Below are 16908 nucleotides of genomic sequence, written 5' to 3' on the forward strand. Positions count from 1 at the left end.
TTTTGAATCTGCAGGTGTTTTTAGTTGTGACATGTTAACATTGTCTTCCCATCTATGAATACAAGCTGTTTTGCCATTTACTTGTATCTTTAATTTCTTTCCACATAATTTTGTACTTTTCACTGTGTCTTTTGCTTCCCTGATTAAGCTTATTCTTTTTGATGCTATTATAAATGGAATTGTTTTCTTAATTTCTTTGTAAATGGAAACTCAGTTGACTTTTTTGAGTTGATTTTATGTTGTGCAACTTTGAATTTGCTTAAGTTCTGTCTGTGTGTGTGTGAAATTGTTAGGGTTTTCTACATATAAGACCACTTTATCTTAAAACAGAGGCAATTTTATTTCATCATTTCTGATTTAGATACCTTTTTTTTCCTTTTTCTTGCCTAATTTCTCTGGGTAGAATTTCCAGTACTATGTTTGTTGTGGTCCTTTAATGGACTGGAACCTGGTCGTCCGGAGTCAACAATAAGAAAGTGAAAGAGAGAGCTGGAGGGAGGGAGGGAGAGAGAGAAAGAAAGACACGGGGACCCAAGCTCTGATGGAGCAAGGGTATTTTATTAGCAGAAATGCAGGCTTTTATATCTTTAGTAGGATGATTACTCAGCTATTACACAGGATGAAATTTTATCAGTAGTCACAATATGGATAGTCTAATACATAAAAGGTTGCTGACTCAGAGAAGAGTAACTGAAGGGAATTACTGAAAGGAATCCAAGCAGATACCCTTTCCCATGGTCTCAGTCCTGAGAACTGTGTGCCGTTTCACTCGTTCCCATTGCCAAGAACTGTAAGGAACAGAGGATCTATGAGAAATAGAAAACAGCATGTAGGAATCCTCCTGTTAAATGTTCCCTGACATATGTTGAATAAAGGTGATTTAAGTTTGCATCCTTTATTCTGATCATAGAGGAAAAGCTTTTCATCTTTTCCTTGAGTATGGTATCTGTAGTTTGTTCATATGTGACCTTTATTATTCTTAATTAGTTTCCTTCTATTTATAATTTTTGAGTATTTTTATTAGGGAAATGTGTTATATTTTTTAAATGCTTTTTCTTCATCAGTTGAGATGATCAGATTTTTTGTCCTTTGATTTTGTTAATGTGGTGTATTACGTTGATCTGTTTTCATATGTTGAACTGCTCTTCCATTCCTTATCCCAGTAGGGATAAGTCCTACTTGGTTATGGTATGTTTTCCTGTTAATATGGTGTTGAATTTTGTTTGCTCTCATTTTTGAGGATTTTTGCATCAGTGTTCATAAGGGATATTGGTTTGTAGTTTTTTTTTTTTTTTGTAGTATCTTTGTCTGGTTTTGGTATCAGTAACTCTGTCCTTAAGATACATTAGGAAGTATTCCTTTCCTTTCAGATTTTTGGAAGAAGTTGAGAAAAACGTGTGTTTCTTCTTTAAATGTTTAAATGTGTGATAGAATTCACTCATGAAACCATCTGATCATGGGCTTTTATTTCTTAGGCGATTTTTGATTAGTGATTCACTCTCTATATTAGTTATAGATCTATCTGGATTTTCTATTTCTTCAAAACTCAGTGTTGATCGGTCTGTGTTTCTAGGAATTTGTTCACGTTGTTATCTAATTTGTTGGTATAAAATCCCTCTTATTTTGGTAGAATTGGTAGTGATGTCCCCACTTTCATTTCTGATTTCAGTTGAATATTCCTTCTTTAATCTTACTAAAGATTCTTCAGTTTTGTTCATCTTTTTGAAGAACCAACTCTTGTTGATTTTCTCAGTTATTTTTCAATTCTCTATTTCTCTCTGATTTGTTATTTCTTTACTTCAGCTAACTTTTGGGTTGTTTGCTCCTTTTTTAGTTCTTTAAGATATAAGTTGAGTTGTTGGTTTGAGATCTTTCTTTTTCAGTATAAATATTTACAGCTATAAATTTCCCTCAGTATAGTTATTGCTTTATGCTATAAATTTTGGTATGTTGTATCTTGATTTTCAGTTGTCTCAATATATTTGTTTTCCTTGTGACTTCTTCAACTAATTGTTTAACAGTAAATGTGTTGATTTATACATATTCATAATTTTACATTTTTCATTCTGCTGTTGATTTCTAGTTTCATTCCATTGTGATTTGAAAAGATGCTTTCTATGATTTCAGTCTTTAAAAAAATTTTGACTCCTGTCTTATGACCTAAAATTTGGTCTGTCCTGGAAAATGTTCTGTGTACATGTATGAACAATGTGTATTCTGCTGTTGATGGAGGAGTATTTTGTTTATGTTTGTTGATAGTATTGTTTTCATCCTCTGTTTCTTTATTGATCTTTCCTCTGGCTCTTCTGTCAGTTATTGAAAGTGGGGTAGGTTTTGAAGTCTCATGTTACTGTAGAGTGAATTTTTTCCTCAGTTCTATCAATATTTCACGTATTTTTGAGCTCTGCTATTTGGTGTGTATGCGCTTCTAGTTATTTTATCTTCTTGATGAAATTACCTTTTATTGTACAATGTCTTTTGTGTAATTACAGGTTTTGACCTACCAGTCTGGTTTGAGTGATATTATTATAGCCATTTCTGCTTTCTTCTGGGTATTATTGGCATGGAATATCATTTACTTTCAAACTGTTTGTGTCCTTAGATCTAAAGCAAGTCTCTTGCAGAGAGCATATAGTTTAGTCTGTTTTTTAAAAAAATCCATTCTGTCAGTTTATATCTTTGTGAAGTTTAAACCATTATGTTTAAAATAAATACTGATAAACAGTTTAATTTTGTCATTTTGTTACTTTCTGTGTGTCTTACAGCTTTTTTGTCCTTTTTTCCCTCCCTTTTGGCCTTTGTGTTTAGTTGATTTTCTTGTTTTGACATGTTTTGATGCCCTTCTCTTTTCCAGATATGCATCTTCTATAGATAATTTCTTATTAGTTATTTTCATGGAGATTACTTGTAACATTGTAAAGTTGACTATCTTTTTAAAATTGACATCAGCTTAATTTAATTGCATACAAAAACTATTATTTACTGCTTAACCCCCTCCATTTTGTCATTGATGTCAGAAATTATATCCTTATTGTATATTTTGTACCCATTATCATAGATTTATAATTATTTTCATGCATTTGTCTTTTAAATCCTGTAGGAAACAAAAGGTGGAGTTAAAATGAAAAGTCATAGTAATAGTTGGTTTTATCTGTTGAGTTAGACTAGGCTATTTAGCTGATTTAGTTTAGTCTAAATAGTTTTAGACTATCGCTAGCTAGCCCTTTCACCTTTTCTCTCCACCAGTAATTTTTTTCCCTTGCAAACATTCAAACCTCAGCTACAGATCTACTTAAAAATTTAAAGAAAGACATATCTAACAACTACCAGACAGTAGATAGTCTAAGGGGAATTGTTACTAGAGAGGCAACAAGAGAATGGTCATATAGTGGTGGTCAAGGTTTTGTGCCTGAAGTATGGGTGGAAGGGATAGTAGGAAGTGGTGATAGCTTGGTCTCTCTTGCATATGCTATGTTATGTACCTTTTTCATACTGTTTTACTGTTGCGGCCATGTGAAGGGAAGAGACTTAAAAGAAACCTGTGTACTTTTTTTTTTGCCTTTCAAATTATAATGATTCAGTTCTCTAGGAAACATTGTACAGTTTACTAACTCTCATTGTCTTATACTTCCTTAATTGAAAATATCAAACTGGGACTCTGAGAGTCTTAAAGTAGAGGAATACCAGGATGTGGTTTGAGAAGGAAGGAAAGAAGACCATTCTATACATTTTGCTGTTTTGTATAATCAAGCATTAGGTGTAGGTTAATTTTAGATGCAAGGCTTACATTCTTTGGGTTCCTTTCCAGATGTTTTCCTGCCTATTTATTATTGTCTGATATTTCTTTTAAAGTTTGTCAGTACATGAGAAAAGTCAAAGATGTATGTGATTTCCTGTTGTAAACGTGATTATGAATAAAGCTCTTTTCCAGCATTTTACTTAAGTGTGTTACAGGGTACCAAAAAAGATATTATTGACAGAAGAAATGGCTAACATCCCTTGCTTTTGATTTCTCTATAAATATATGATTAGGGAGAATTTATGTCCTGTAATATAGGGAATATGTATAGCATAGCAGGAATTAAAGTAGCTGATTAAAATGTCTTTATATAGATAATGGAATACAAGAGTATGTGAAAGATTAGTTCAATGTGACAGTAAGCAGACTGTTTCTTTTAAGAGCCAGATAGTAAATATTTTAAGCTTGAAGTTGTATCATCTGTCACAAGTACTCAGCTCTGGTGTTTGAACATGAAAGCAGCTGTAAACAGCACAGAATGAATATGTATAGCTGTATTCCAGAATACTTTATTTACAAAAATAAGCAGCATGCTGGATTAATCCATGGTCATATTTTGCCAAACTCTGGTTCAGTGCATTACATAATCAACAAAAGGGAACATCCTCCAGGAAGGCTCTTTGTACTTGTATCCTTATAATACTAAAATGGCTGTAAGTTAGGACCAGAGATGTGTGCCTGAAGTAATCACAGGCAGAAACTATAATGATTTACAAAGATGAAGTCTAAGAAGCATTTGATTTTAGTTTTGTAATGTGGGCAGTATAAAGTGGATATGACATTACATAAAATCCTCGAACTCTACAAGTGTCAGGGAACTTTCTTTGCAGTTTGAGCTTAAAAAGTTTAAGGCAAATGAAAGGAAATCCTCTTATTAATTGGTGGGTAGTATTTTGGCACCTGTCGTCTTCACGTTGTTCTTACTAAAAGAAATTGAAAATAAGTTTAGGTACATTAATGAGATGGATCCATAATGTGTACCTGTTAAATTAGGATGTATGGGATTAGTAAAAAATACTTAGGCTGTTAGAGATAAACGAAAGCTATAATTTTTCCAAGGAATTCAGATATATTTTTAGCAGTCATTGTGTATGACTGAAAAGTAAGTTTTAAAAAATGCAGGGATAAAAATTGTGAATGAAAATTTATTCTGTCTTTGACGTCAGTCTATTTTTAATATATTCTTTTTAAAGACTTTCTTCATATTGCAGCAGTTTCAGAGTCACAGAAAAGTTGATAGGAAGCTCCAGAGATTGTCCTTATATCCTTGCATCCACCCATGCATGAAAATGAAAAATGCTCAGTTGTGTCTGATTCTTTGCAACCCCATAGACTAGTCCATGGAATTCTCTTGCCCACAGTACTGGAGTGGGTAGCTGTTCCCTTCTCCAGGGGCTCATCCCAACTCAGGAATCGAACCAGCATCTCCTGCATTGCAGGTGGATTATTCACCAACTCAACCACCAGGGAATCCTAAGACTTTTGGAGCGGGAAGCCTATCCCTTCTCCAGTGGATCTTCCTGATCCAGGAATCAAGCCAGGGTCTCCTGCGTTGCAGGCAGATTCTTTACCAACTGAGCCATCCATGCATAGCCTTCCCCATTAACAACATCCCTCACCAAGTGGCACACTTGTTAGATATACATTAACAGATCAGACTTACATTGACACATCATAATTACCCAAAGTCTGTAGTTTACGTTATATTTCACTCCTGGTGTTGTATGTTGAGTGGGTTTGGACAAATGTGTGACATGTATCCGTTTCCAGTGGTCATGTGTGGATGTGAGAGTTGGACTGTGAAGAAAGCTGAGTGCCAAAAAATTGATGCTTTTGAACTGTGGTGTTGGAGAAGACTCTTGAGGGTCCCTTGGACTGCAGTGAGATCCAACCAGTCCATCCTAAAGGAGATCAGTCCTGGGTGTTCATTGGAAGGACTGATGCTGAAGCTGAAACTCCAATACTTTGGCCATCTCATGCGAAGAATTGACTTATTGGAAAAGACCCTGATGCTGGGAGGGATTGGGGGCAGGAGGAGAAGGTGATGACAGAGGATGAGATGGCTGGAAGGCATCACTAACTCGATGGACATGAGTTTGAGTAAACTCCGGGAGTTGGTGATGGACAGGGAGGCCTGGCGTGCTGCGATTCATGGGGTCACAAAGAGTCGGACACGACTGAGCGACTGAACTGAACTGATTGATAGACTTTATCTTATAGAGTATTTTCACTGCTTTAAAAATCTTCTGTTTTATCTCTCCCCTATCACACAAGCCCTAGTAAGCACTGATCTTTTTACTGTGTCCATAGTTTTGCCTTTTCCAGAATGTCATATAGATGGAATTATAGAGGAGTAAGACTTTTCAGGTTTGCATCTTTCACTTAGTAATATGCATTTGAGGTTCCTCCCTATCATTTCCTGACTTGATAGGTCAATTTTTTAATGCTGAGTAATATTCCATTATCTGATGTATCACAGATTGTGTATCCATTCCCTTCTGCAGGACATCTTGGTTGCTTCCAAGTTTAGCTATAAAATTGAAATATAAAATTTTTGTGGATAAACTTGATTCATATAAATTTATGGGCAAAGCTGTTATAGACATCCATGGATTTATGGATAAATTTATGGATAAATCCCCATAGGATTTATGGGGGACATAACTTTAAACTCCTTTGGGTAAATATCAAGGAGCAAAATTGCTGAATCTTATGATAAGAGTATCTTTAGTTTTATAAGAACCTTTCAGACTGTCTTCTAAATGGATATACCCTTTTGCATTGCTGTCGGCAGTGATTGTGAGTTGCTGCTGCTCCGCATCCTTACCATTATTTACTGTTGTCAGTATTCCTGATTTTGGTTGTTATAATAGGTGTGTAGTATTATCTCAGTATTCTTATTTTGATTTGTATTTCTCTGATAGTATATAATGTGAAACATCTTTGCTTATTTGCTGTCTCTATGTCTTCTTTGATGAGGTGTCTGTTAAGATCTTTGGTTCATTTTTCAACTAGATTGCCTTCTTATTGAGTATTATAAACTTCTTGAACTTTTTGGATAGTAAGTATTCCTTTATGAGATCTCTCTTTTGCAAATATTTTCTCCCACTTGGTAGTTTGTCTTATACTTCTCTTGGAATTTTCTTTTGTAGAGCAGAAGCTTTAAAAAAATTTTTTTTTTTTTATTCATTACTCTTTGTTTTGGCTGTGGCATACGGGATCTTAGTTCCCCAAACAGGGATCAAACCCTTGCTCCCTGCAGTGGAACCAGTGGATTGTCAGGGAAGTTCCAGAAGTTTTTTAATTTTAACCAAATCCAGTTTATCAATTAGTTCTTTCATGAATTGTGCCTTTGCATTGTATCTATCAAGTGATCATCTAAAAAAGCATCTGAAAAAGTCATCTAAGTTTTCTTTGATTTATCTTTATGGAGCTTTATAGTATTGGGTTTTAAATTTAGGTCTCTGGTCCACTTTCAGTAGGCTTTTGTAAAAGGTATAAAGCTTATGTCTAAATTAATGTTTTTGCGTGTCAATATTCATTTATTCACCATTTTTTAATTTTATTTTTTTCATTTATTTTTTTTAGTTGGAGGCTAATTACTTCACAACATTGCAGTGGGTTTTGTCATACATTGACATGAATCAGCCATGGAGTTACATGTATTCCCCATCTCGATCCCCCCTCCCACCTCCCTCTCCACCCGATTCCTCTGGGTCTTCCCAGTGCACCAGGCTTGAGCACTTGTCTCATGCATCCCACCTGGGCTGGTGATCTCTTTCACTATAGATAATATACATGCTGTTCTCTCGAAACATCCCACCCTCGCCTTCTCCCACAGAGTTCAAAAGTCTCTTCTGTACATCTGTGTCTCTTTTTCTGTTTTGCATGTAGGGTTATCATTACCATCTTTCTAAATTCCATATATATGTGTTAGTATGCTGTAATGTTCTTTATCTTTCTGGCTTACTTCACTCTGTATAATGGGCTCCAGTTTCATCCATCTCATTAGAACTGATTCAAATGAATTCTTTTTAATGGCTGAGTAATATTCCATTGTGTATATGTACCACAGCTTTCTTATCCATTCATCTGCTGATGGGCATCTAGGTTGCTTCCATGTCCTGGCTATTATAAACAGTGCTGCGATGAACATTGGGGTGCACGTGTCTCTTTCAGATCTGGTTTCCTCCGTGTGTATGCCCAGGAGTGGGATTGCTGGGTCATATGGCAGTTCTATTTCCAGTTTTTTAAGAAATCTCCACACTGTTTTCCATAGCGGCTGTACTAGTTTGCATTCCCACCAACAGTGTAAGAGGGTTCCCTTTTCTCCACACCCTCTCCAGCATTTATTGCTTGTAGACTTTTGGATAGCAGCCATCCTGACTGGCGTGTAATGGTACCTCATTGTGGTTTTGATTTGCATTTCTCTGATAATGAGTGATGTTGAGCATCTTTTCATGTGTTTGTTAGCCATCTGTATGTCTTCTTTGGAGAAATGTCTGTTTAGTTCTTTGGCCCATTTTTTGATTGGGTCATTTATTTTTCTGGAATTGAGCTTCAGGAGTTGCTTGTATATTTTTGAGATTAATCCTTTGTCTGTTTCTTCATTTGCTATTATTTTCTCCCATTCTGAGGGCTGTCTTTTCACCTTACTTATAGTTTCTTTTGTTGTGCAAAAGCTTTTAAGTTTCATTAGGTCCCATTTGTTTATTTTTGGTTTTATTTCCAATATTCTGGGAGGTGGGTCATAGAGGATCCTGCTGTGATTTATGTCGGAGAGTGTTTTGCCTATGTTCTCCTCTAGGAGTTTTATAGTTTCTGGTCTTACATTTAGATCTTTAATCCATTTTGAGTTTATTTTTGTGTATGGTGTTAGAAAGTGTTCTAGTTTCATTCTTTTACAAGTGGTTGACCAGTTTTCCCAGCACCACTTGTTAAAGAAGTTGTCTTTTTTCCATTGTGTATCCTTGCCTCCTTTGTCAAAGATAAGGTGTCCATAGGTTCGTGGATTTATCTCTGGGCTTTCTATTCTGTTCCATTGATCTATATTTCTGTCTTTGTGCCAGTACCATACTGTCTTGATGACTGTGGCTTTGTAGTAGAGTCTGAAGTCAGGCAGGTTGATTCCTCCAGTTCCATTCTTCTTTCTCAAGATTACTTTGGCTATTCGAGGTTTTTTGTATTTCCATACAAATTGTGAAATTCTTTGGTCTAGTTCTGTGAAAAATACCGTTGGTAGCTTGATAGGGATTGCATTGAATCTATAGATTGCTTTGGGTAGAATAGCCATTTTGACAATATTGATTCTTCCAATCCATGAACACGGTATGTTTCTCCATCTGTTTATGTCCTCTTTGATTTCTTTCATCAGTGTTTTATAGTTTTCTATGTATAGGTCTTTTGTTTCTTTAGGTAGATATACTCCTAAGTATTTTATTCTTTTTGTTGCAATGGTGAATGGTATTGTTTCCTTAATTTCTCTTTCTGTTTTCTCATTGTTAGTGTATAGGAATGCAAGGGATTTCTGTGTGTTAATTTTATATCCTGCAACTTTACTATATTCATTGATTAGCTCTAGTAATTTTCTGGAAGAGTCTTTAGGGTTTTCTATGTAGAGGATCATGTCATCTGCAAACAGAGAGAGTTTCACTTCTTCTTTTCCTATCTGGATTTCTTTTACTTCTTTTTCTGCTCTGATTGCTGTGGCCAAAACTTCCAACACTATGTTGAATAGTAGTGGTGAGAGTGGGCACCCTTGTCTTGTTCCTGATTTCAGGGGAAATGCTTTCAGTTTTTCACCATTGAGGGTGATGCTTGCTGTCGGTTTGTCATATATAGCTTTTATTATGTTGAGATATGTTCCTTCTATTCCTGCTTTCTGGAGAGTTTTAATCATAAATGAGTGTTGAATTTTGTCAAAGGCTTTCTCTGCATCTATTGAGATAATTATATGGTTTTTATGTTTCAATTTGTTAATGTGGTGTATTACATTGATTGATTTGCGGATATTAAAGAATCCTTGCATTCCTGGGATAAAGCCCACTTGGTCATGGTGTATGATTTTTTTAATATGTTGTTGGATTCTGTTTGCTAGAATTTTGTTAAGGATTTTTGCATCTATGTTCATCAGTGATATTGGCCTGTAGTTTTCTTTTTTTGTGGCATCTTTGTCTGGTTTTGGAATTAGGGTGATGGTGGCCTCATAGAATGAGTTTGGAAGTTTACCTTCTTCTGCAATTTTCTGGAAGAGTTTGAGTAAGATAGGTGTTAGCTCTTCTCTAAATTTTTGGTAGAATTCAGCTGTGAAGCCATCTGGTCCTGGGCTTTTTTGTTTCAGCACCATTTTTTGAAGAGAATGTCTTTGCTCCATTATTTGTCTTTGCTCTTTTGCCAGAGATTCAGACTGTGTTTGTGGAGGTCTGTTTTGCACTGTGTTCTGTTCCATTGATCTGTTTGTCTGTTCTTTTGACAGTAGTACAGTGTCTTGTTTACTGTAGCTTTAGAGTAAGTCTTAAATCTGGTAATGTCAGTCCTCCAACATTGCTCTTCTTCAGTATTATGTTGACTAGTATGTTCTGGGTCTTTTGCCTCTCCATATAAATTTTAAAATCAATTTGTCCATATCCATTAAATAACTTCATGGGATATTGATTGTGATTGCATTGAATCTATAGACCAGTTGGGGATTAACTGACATCAGTATTGAATTTTCCTACCCTTGAATGTGGGATATCTCTATTTATTTAGTTATTTATTATCAGAATTTTATAATTTACCTCCTATGAATTTTGTATTTATTTTGTTAGATTTATGCCTAAGTATTACTTTCTTTAAATGCTAATATAAATGTTATTATGTCTTTAATTTCATATTATATTTGTCCTTTGGTATATTGGGAAGCAGTTCACTATTCTATATTAATCTTATATTGTACAACTGTGCTGTATTAGCTTATTAGTTTCAGGAATTTTTTTATAGATAATTTACATAGATAATCATGTTGTCTATTGACAAAGACAGTTTTATGTCTTTACCAATCTGTATACTTTAAAATTTTCTTTTTTTGGCTTACTGCATTGGCATGACTTCTACTGTGATGTTGAAAAGGAATGGTGAGAGGGACATCTTTGTTTTGTACTCAGTGTTGTTGGCAAAATGTTGAGTTTCTCACTGTTAAGGAGGATGTTGGTTGTAGGTTTTTCCAAGATATTTCTTAATTCTAATTTACTGAGAGTTCTTACCATGAATGGGTGTTGAATTTTGTTACATATTTCTCTATATGATTGTGATTTTTCATTCAGATCTGATTTTTAAACCTGGTTTTGAATATATAATCTCCTGGACAAGTTATTTGTACTTGCCAAACCTAATTTCCTGCTAGGAACCATGTACATATGGGAACTTATAAGAAACAGGGAGCAGAAATACATTTCTGCCTCATACATTATTTATTGTATTACATATCAACTGCTTTCCTTAATTCCTGTTGGTAATAAACACTTCATAAGTAGTAATTGTCAACTGGCATTGACAAAATAATAGAAAATAAGCCTTTTAAATATAATGTTGTTAATTCAGCTGATATCACATATGATTATTCTTAGATAATATAAGGTGAATAGTCATTTTTTAAATAGTGATTTCTGTCTTTTTGAAACAGATTCAAGATTTATGGAAACTTACCGTTAGTTTCTTTACGAATCTCAGATAAAAAACTGCAAGGGATTTTGGAACTGATTGAAAGCATTCCCAAACCCCCGCCTGCAGCTGAAGTGAACGTGCCAGTCAGATCACACCAGGTACTGTGTTCTCAGAGTGAATGACAGCAGAATCAAAAGGCAGATTTCACAAAGAGTATGTAACCACAGAAACGTGGAGTGAAATTCAATTCATCTGTAACAGACTTTTTAAAATTACATTTTGAAAGAGAAAATGATAAAATAGTTAAAGATGCAAATAGTAAACAAAAGTATGAAATGATGTCTACCTTTCTTCACTTTTCCAGTCTCTATTCCCTTTCCTTCGTGGTTAACTACTGCCTCTCTAGGTTTTTTAAAATGTTTATAGCTTTTGCTAATACACACATGTACAAATATGCATGGCTCTCTGTGTGTATACGTATGTATGTGTTTATATTATAATGTTCTTAAAATTTACATAAATGGGATCATTATACTTCCTGTTTTAAATTTGTCTTTTTCACCATTATTAGCATATGTTATGTACCTTAGAGATATTTACCTGTTCAGCATATACAGATATGCCTTTTTTTTTTAATGGTGGTACAGTGTTAAATTTTGTGAGTGTTCCATCCTTTGCCTAATGTAATTCTCTTTTGATGGGCTTTTATATTGTTATATTTTTAGTTATAAAAAATGTCACTGCTTTGAACTTTCTTATACATATATTTGAGTATTTTTTTAATCCATTGGATACATTTCTGGAAGTGGTGTTGTTGAGTAAAATATGTGAATTTTATATTTTAATGAATTTTGCCAGGTTTGCTTTTTGATTACGAATGTTTAGTCCCACCAGTGTTAAATGTTGTTTCTCTGTTCTCATTAGTCTTGAGTATAAACAAATGTGACAGTTTTAGTGTAGTCAGTGAAGCAGAAGTAGCTGTTTTTTAATTAAATTCCCTTGCCTTTTCTATGATCCAGCATATGTTGGCAGTTTGATCTCTGGTTCCTGTGCCTTAGCTCAAACTCATGTCCATTGAGTCAGTGATGCCATCCAACCATCTCATCCTCCGTCGCCATCCTCATCTTCTCTTGCCCTTGATTTTTCCCAGCATCAGGGTCTTTTCCAGTGAATCAGCACTTTGCATCAGGTGGCCAAAGTATTGAAATTTCCATTTCAGCATCAGTCCTTCCAGTGAATGTTCAGGGTTGATTTCCTTTAAAATTGACTGGTTTGATCTCTTTGCAGTCCATGAGACTCTCAAGAGTCTTCTCCAGTACCACAGTTCAAAAGCATCAACTCTTTGGCACTCAACCTTCTTTATGGTCCAACTCTTATGTCCATGACTGCTGGAAAAATCATAGCTTTGTTTGACTATATGGACCTTTGTCAGGAAAGTGATGTCTCTGCTTTTTATTATGCTGTCTAGGTTTGTCATAGCTTTTCTTCCAAAGAGCAAGCATCTTTTAATTCCATAACTTCAGTCACCTTCCGCAGATATTTTGGAGCCAAAGAAAATGAAATCTGTCACTGTTTCCACTTTTTCCCCATCTGTTTGCCATGAAGTGATGGGAGTGATGTCATGATCTTTGTTTTTTAAATGTTGAGTTTTAAGCCAACTTTTTCACTGTCCTCTTTCATTCATTAAAAGGCTCTTTAGTTCCTCTTTGCTTTCTGCCATTAAAGTGGTATCATGCATATCTGAGGTTGTTGATAGTTCTCCTGGTAATCTTGATTTAACCTTGTAAATCATCCAGCCCGGCATTTTGGATGATGTACTTGCATATAAGTTAAATAAGCAGGGTGACAATATACAGCCTTGACATACTCCTTTCCCAATTGTGAAAGTCTGTTGTTCCATGTCTGGTTCTCACTTTTGCTTCTTATCCTGCATACAGGTTTCTCAGGAGGCAGGTAAGGTGGTCTGGTATTTCCATCTCTTTAAGAATTTTCCACAGTTTGTTGTGATCCACACAGTCAAAGGCTTTAGCATAATCAGTGCCACAGAAGTAGACTTTTTTTGGAATTCTCTTGCTGCTTCTGTGATCCACTGGATGTTGGCCATTTGATCTCTGGGTCCTCTGCCTTTTCTAAATCCAGGTTTACCTCTGAAAGTTCTTGGTTCACATACTGCTGTTGCCTAGCTTGAAGTATTTTGAGCATTACCTTGCTAGCACGTGAAATGAGTGCAGTTGTGTGGTAGTTTGAGCATTCTTTGTCATTGCCTTTCTTTGGGATTGGAATGAAAACTGACCTGGAGTGACTGAAGAGCATGTCCCTGCTAGTTATGGCCTGACTAATTGTGGTCTCCTGGAGAAGAGAATGACAAGCCACTTCTGTATTCTTGCCTTGAGAACCCCATGAACTTTGAAAAGGCAAAATGGTATGATACTGAAAGATGAGACCCCCAGACTGGTAGTTCTTCAATATGCTATTGGGGAAGAACAGAGAAATAGCTCCATAAAGAATGAAGAGGCTGAACCAAAGTTTAAACGATGCCCAGGTGTGGATGTGTCTGGTGGTGAAAGTAAAGTCCAATGCTATAAAGAAAAGTATTGCATAGCAACCTGGAATGTTAGGTCCATAAATCAAGGTAAAATGGATTTGATCAAACAGGAGATGCCAAGAGTGAATGTTGACATTTTAGGATTCAGTGAACTGTAATGGGTGAATTTAATTCAGATGACCATTGTATCTATTACTGTGAGCAAGAATCCCTTAGAAGGAGTGGAATAGCCCTCATAGTCAGCAAAAGAATCTGAAATGCAGTACTTGGGGGCAGTCTCAAAAATAACAGAATGATCTCAGTTCATTTCCAAGGCAAACCATTCAACATCACAGTAATCCAAGTCTATACCCTAACCAGTAATGCCAGAGAAGCTGAAGTTGATTGATTCTACCAAAACCTACAAGACCTCCTAGAACTGAGACTAAAAACAGGTGTCCTTTTCATCATAAGGGACTGGAATGCAAAAGTAGAAAGTCAAGAGATACCTTGAGTAACAGGTAAGTTTGGTCTTGGAATACCAAATGAAGCAAGCAAAGACTCACAGAGTTTTGCTAAGAGAACACACTGGTGATAGCAAACACCGTCTTCCAACGATACAAGAGATAACTCCACATGTGGACATCATCAGATGGTCAATGCTGAAACAGATTGATTATATTCTTTGCTGCTGAAGATGGAGAAGCTCTAGACAGCAGAAACAAAGGCTGGAGCTGACTGTGGCTCAGATCTTGAGCTCCTTGTTGAAAATTCAGACTTAAATGAAGAAAGTGAGGAAAACCACTGAGCCATTCAGCTATGACCTCAATCAAATCCCTTGTGACTATACAGTGGAGGTGATGAATAGATTCAAGGGACTAGATCTGGTAGACACAGTGCCTGAAGATCTATAGTCCAGGGTTCATGATATTGTACAGGAGGTGTTGACCAATGCTATCCCCAAGAAAAACAAATGCAAGAAGGCAAAGTGGTTGTCTGAGGAGGCCTTAAAAATAGCTGAGAAAAGAAGAGAAGCAAAAGGCAAAGGAGAAAGGGAAAGATACACCCAACTGAATGCAGAATTCCAGAGAATAGCAGGAAGAGATAAGAAAGCCTTAAGTAAACAATGCAAAGATATAGAGGAAAACAATAAAGTGGAAAACACTAGAGATCTCTTCAAGAAAATTGGGGATAACCAAAGAAACATTTCATGCATAGATAGGCACAGTAAACGACAGAAATGTCAACAGAAGCAGAAGATATTAAGAGGTGGCAAGAACACACATAAGAACTGTACAAAAAAGGTCTTAATGACTGGATAACCATGATGGTATGGTCACACATTTAGAGCCAAACATCCTAGAGTGTAGAGTCTAGTGGGCCTTAGGAAGCATTACTGTGAACTGCTAGTGAAGGTGATGGAATTCCAGCTGAACTATTTCAGATTCTAGAAGATGATGCCGTTAAAGTGCTGCACTCTGTATGCCAGCAAATTTGGACAATTCAACAGTGGCCACAGGACTGGAAAAGGTCAGTTTTCATTCCAGTTCCCAAAAAAAGCGATGCCAAAGAATGTTCAAATTACCATACAGTAAGTCACATCAGTCTATAATTTTTTTGTGTGTGGTATGTTTGCTTGAGTCTGTTGTTAGGCCTAAGAGATTAGGTTAGGAATGTTTTCTTCCATTTATTTGATAAGAATTTGAAAAGGAAGGTTTTAATTCATTAAATGGTGGTAAGCTTCTTTATCGAAGCCTTCTTACTTTTCTTTCTTGGTAGAATTTTGGGTACTGATTCAATACCTTTTCTTGTTACAAGCCTGTTCAGAGTTTCTGTTTGTTCTTGAGTCAGTTAAAGTAATTTGTGTCTTTGTAGAAATTTTGTCTATTGAATCTAGGTTATCTGATCTGTGGGCCTTCAGCTTTTAAATCTTTTTTTATTTCTGTAAGATTGGCTGCAATGACTTCAATTTGATTTCTGATTTTAGTTATGTCTTTTCTTTTTGTCTCAATCTAGCTGAAGGTTTGTCATTTTTGTTGACTTTGTCAAGAACCAGCTTTTGGTTTTATTAATTCTTTTGTTTTTCTTTTCACTGTTTATTTTATTTCTGCTCTAATATTTCTATTATATATATATTTTTTACCTTTGCCGGCTTTATGTTTTGGTTGGTCCATTTTTTACTTGTTTGAAGTATAAAGTAAGGTTATTGATTTTGAAATCTTTTATTTTAATGTATACTTTTATAGCAGTAAATTTCCTTCCAAGTACTGATGTCAAGGTATTTCATACGATGTATTTTCATTGTCCTTCATCTCAAAGTATTTGTAAATTTTCTTGCAATTTGTTCTTTGATCCACTGGTTTGTTTTTTTAAAGTTTTCTTCAATTTCTGTGTATTTGTGTATTTCCACTTTCCCTTGTGTTAGTGATTTCTAGCTTGATTTCATTGTGGTTGGAGAAGATACTTTTTTTTTTTTCCACTTTCTGAATTTATTTATTTATTTATTTTTTATTATTATTATTTTTTTTCCAGTGGGTTTTGTCATACATTGGTATGAATCAGCCATGGATTTACATGTATTCCCAATCCCGATCCCCCCTCCCACCTCCCTCTCCACCCGATTCCTCTGGGTCTTCCCAGTGCACTAGGCCGGAGCGCTTGTCTCGTGCATCCCACCTGGGCTGGTGATCTGTTTCACCATAGATAGTATACATGCTGTTCTTTTGAAATATCCCACCCTCACATTCTCCCACAAAGTTCAAAAGTCTGTTCTGTATTTCTGTGTCTCTTTTTCTGTTCTGCATATAGGGTTATCGTTATCACCTTTCTAAATTCCATATACATGTGTCAGTATGCTGTAATGTTCTTTATCTTTCTGGCTTACTTCACTCTGTATAATGGGCTCCAGCTTCATCCATCTCATTAGGACTGGTTCAAATGA

General features: G+C 35.6%; 1 protein-coding gene across 2 annotated transcripts in view; it reads left to right on the plus strand.

The window, feature by feature from the left end:
• Window positions 1-16908, plus strand: part of VPS13A (vacuolar protein sorting 13 homolog A) — a 274739-nt gene that overhangs the window by 80317 nt on the left and 177514 nt on the right. For both annotated transcript variants that reach the window (XM_061132455.1, XM_061132456.1), the window contains exon 23: window positions 11463-11601. In XM_061132455.1, coding sequence (XP_060988438.1) covers window positions 11463-11601 — 139 coding nt within the window. The remainder of the gene's footprint in view (window positions 1-11462; window positions 11602-16908) is intronic.

This window comes from Dama dama, chromosome 29 (genome assembly GCF_033118175.1).
Source record: "Dama dama isolate Ldn47 chromosome 29, ASM3311817v1, whole genome shotgun sequence".
Lineage (NCBI taxonomy): Eukaryota > Metazoa > Chordata > Mammalia > Artiodactyla > Cervidae > Dama > Dama dama.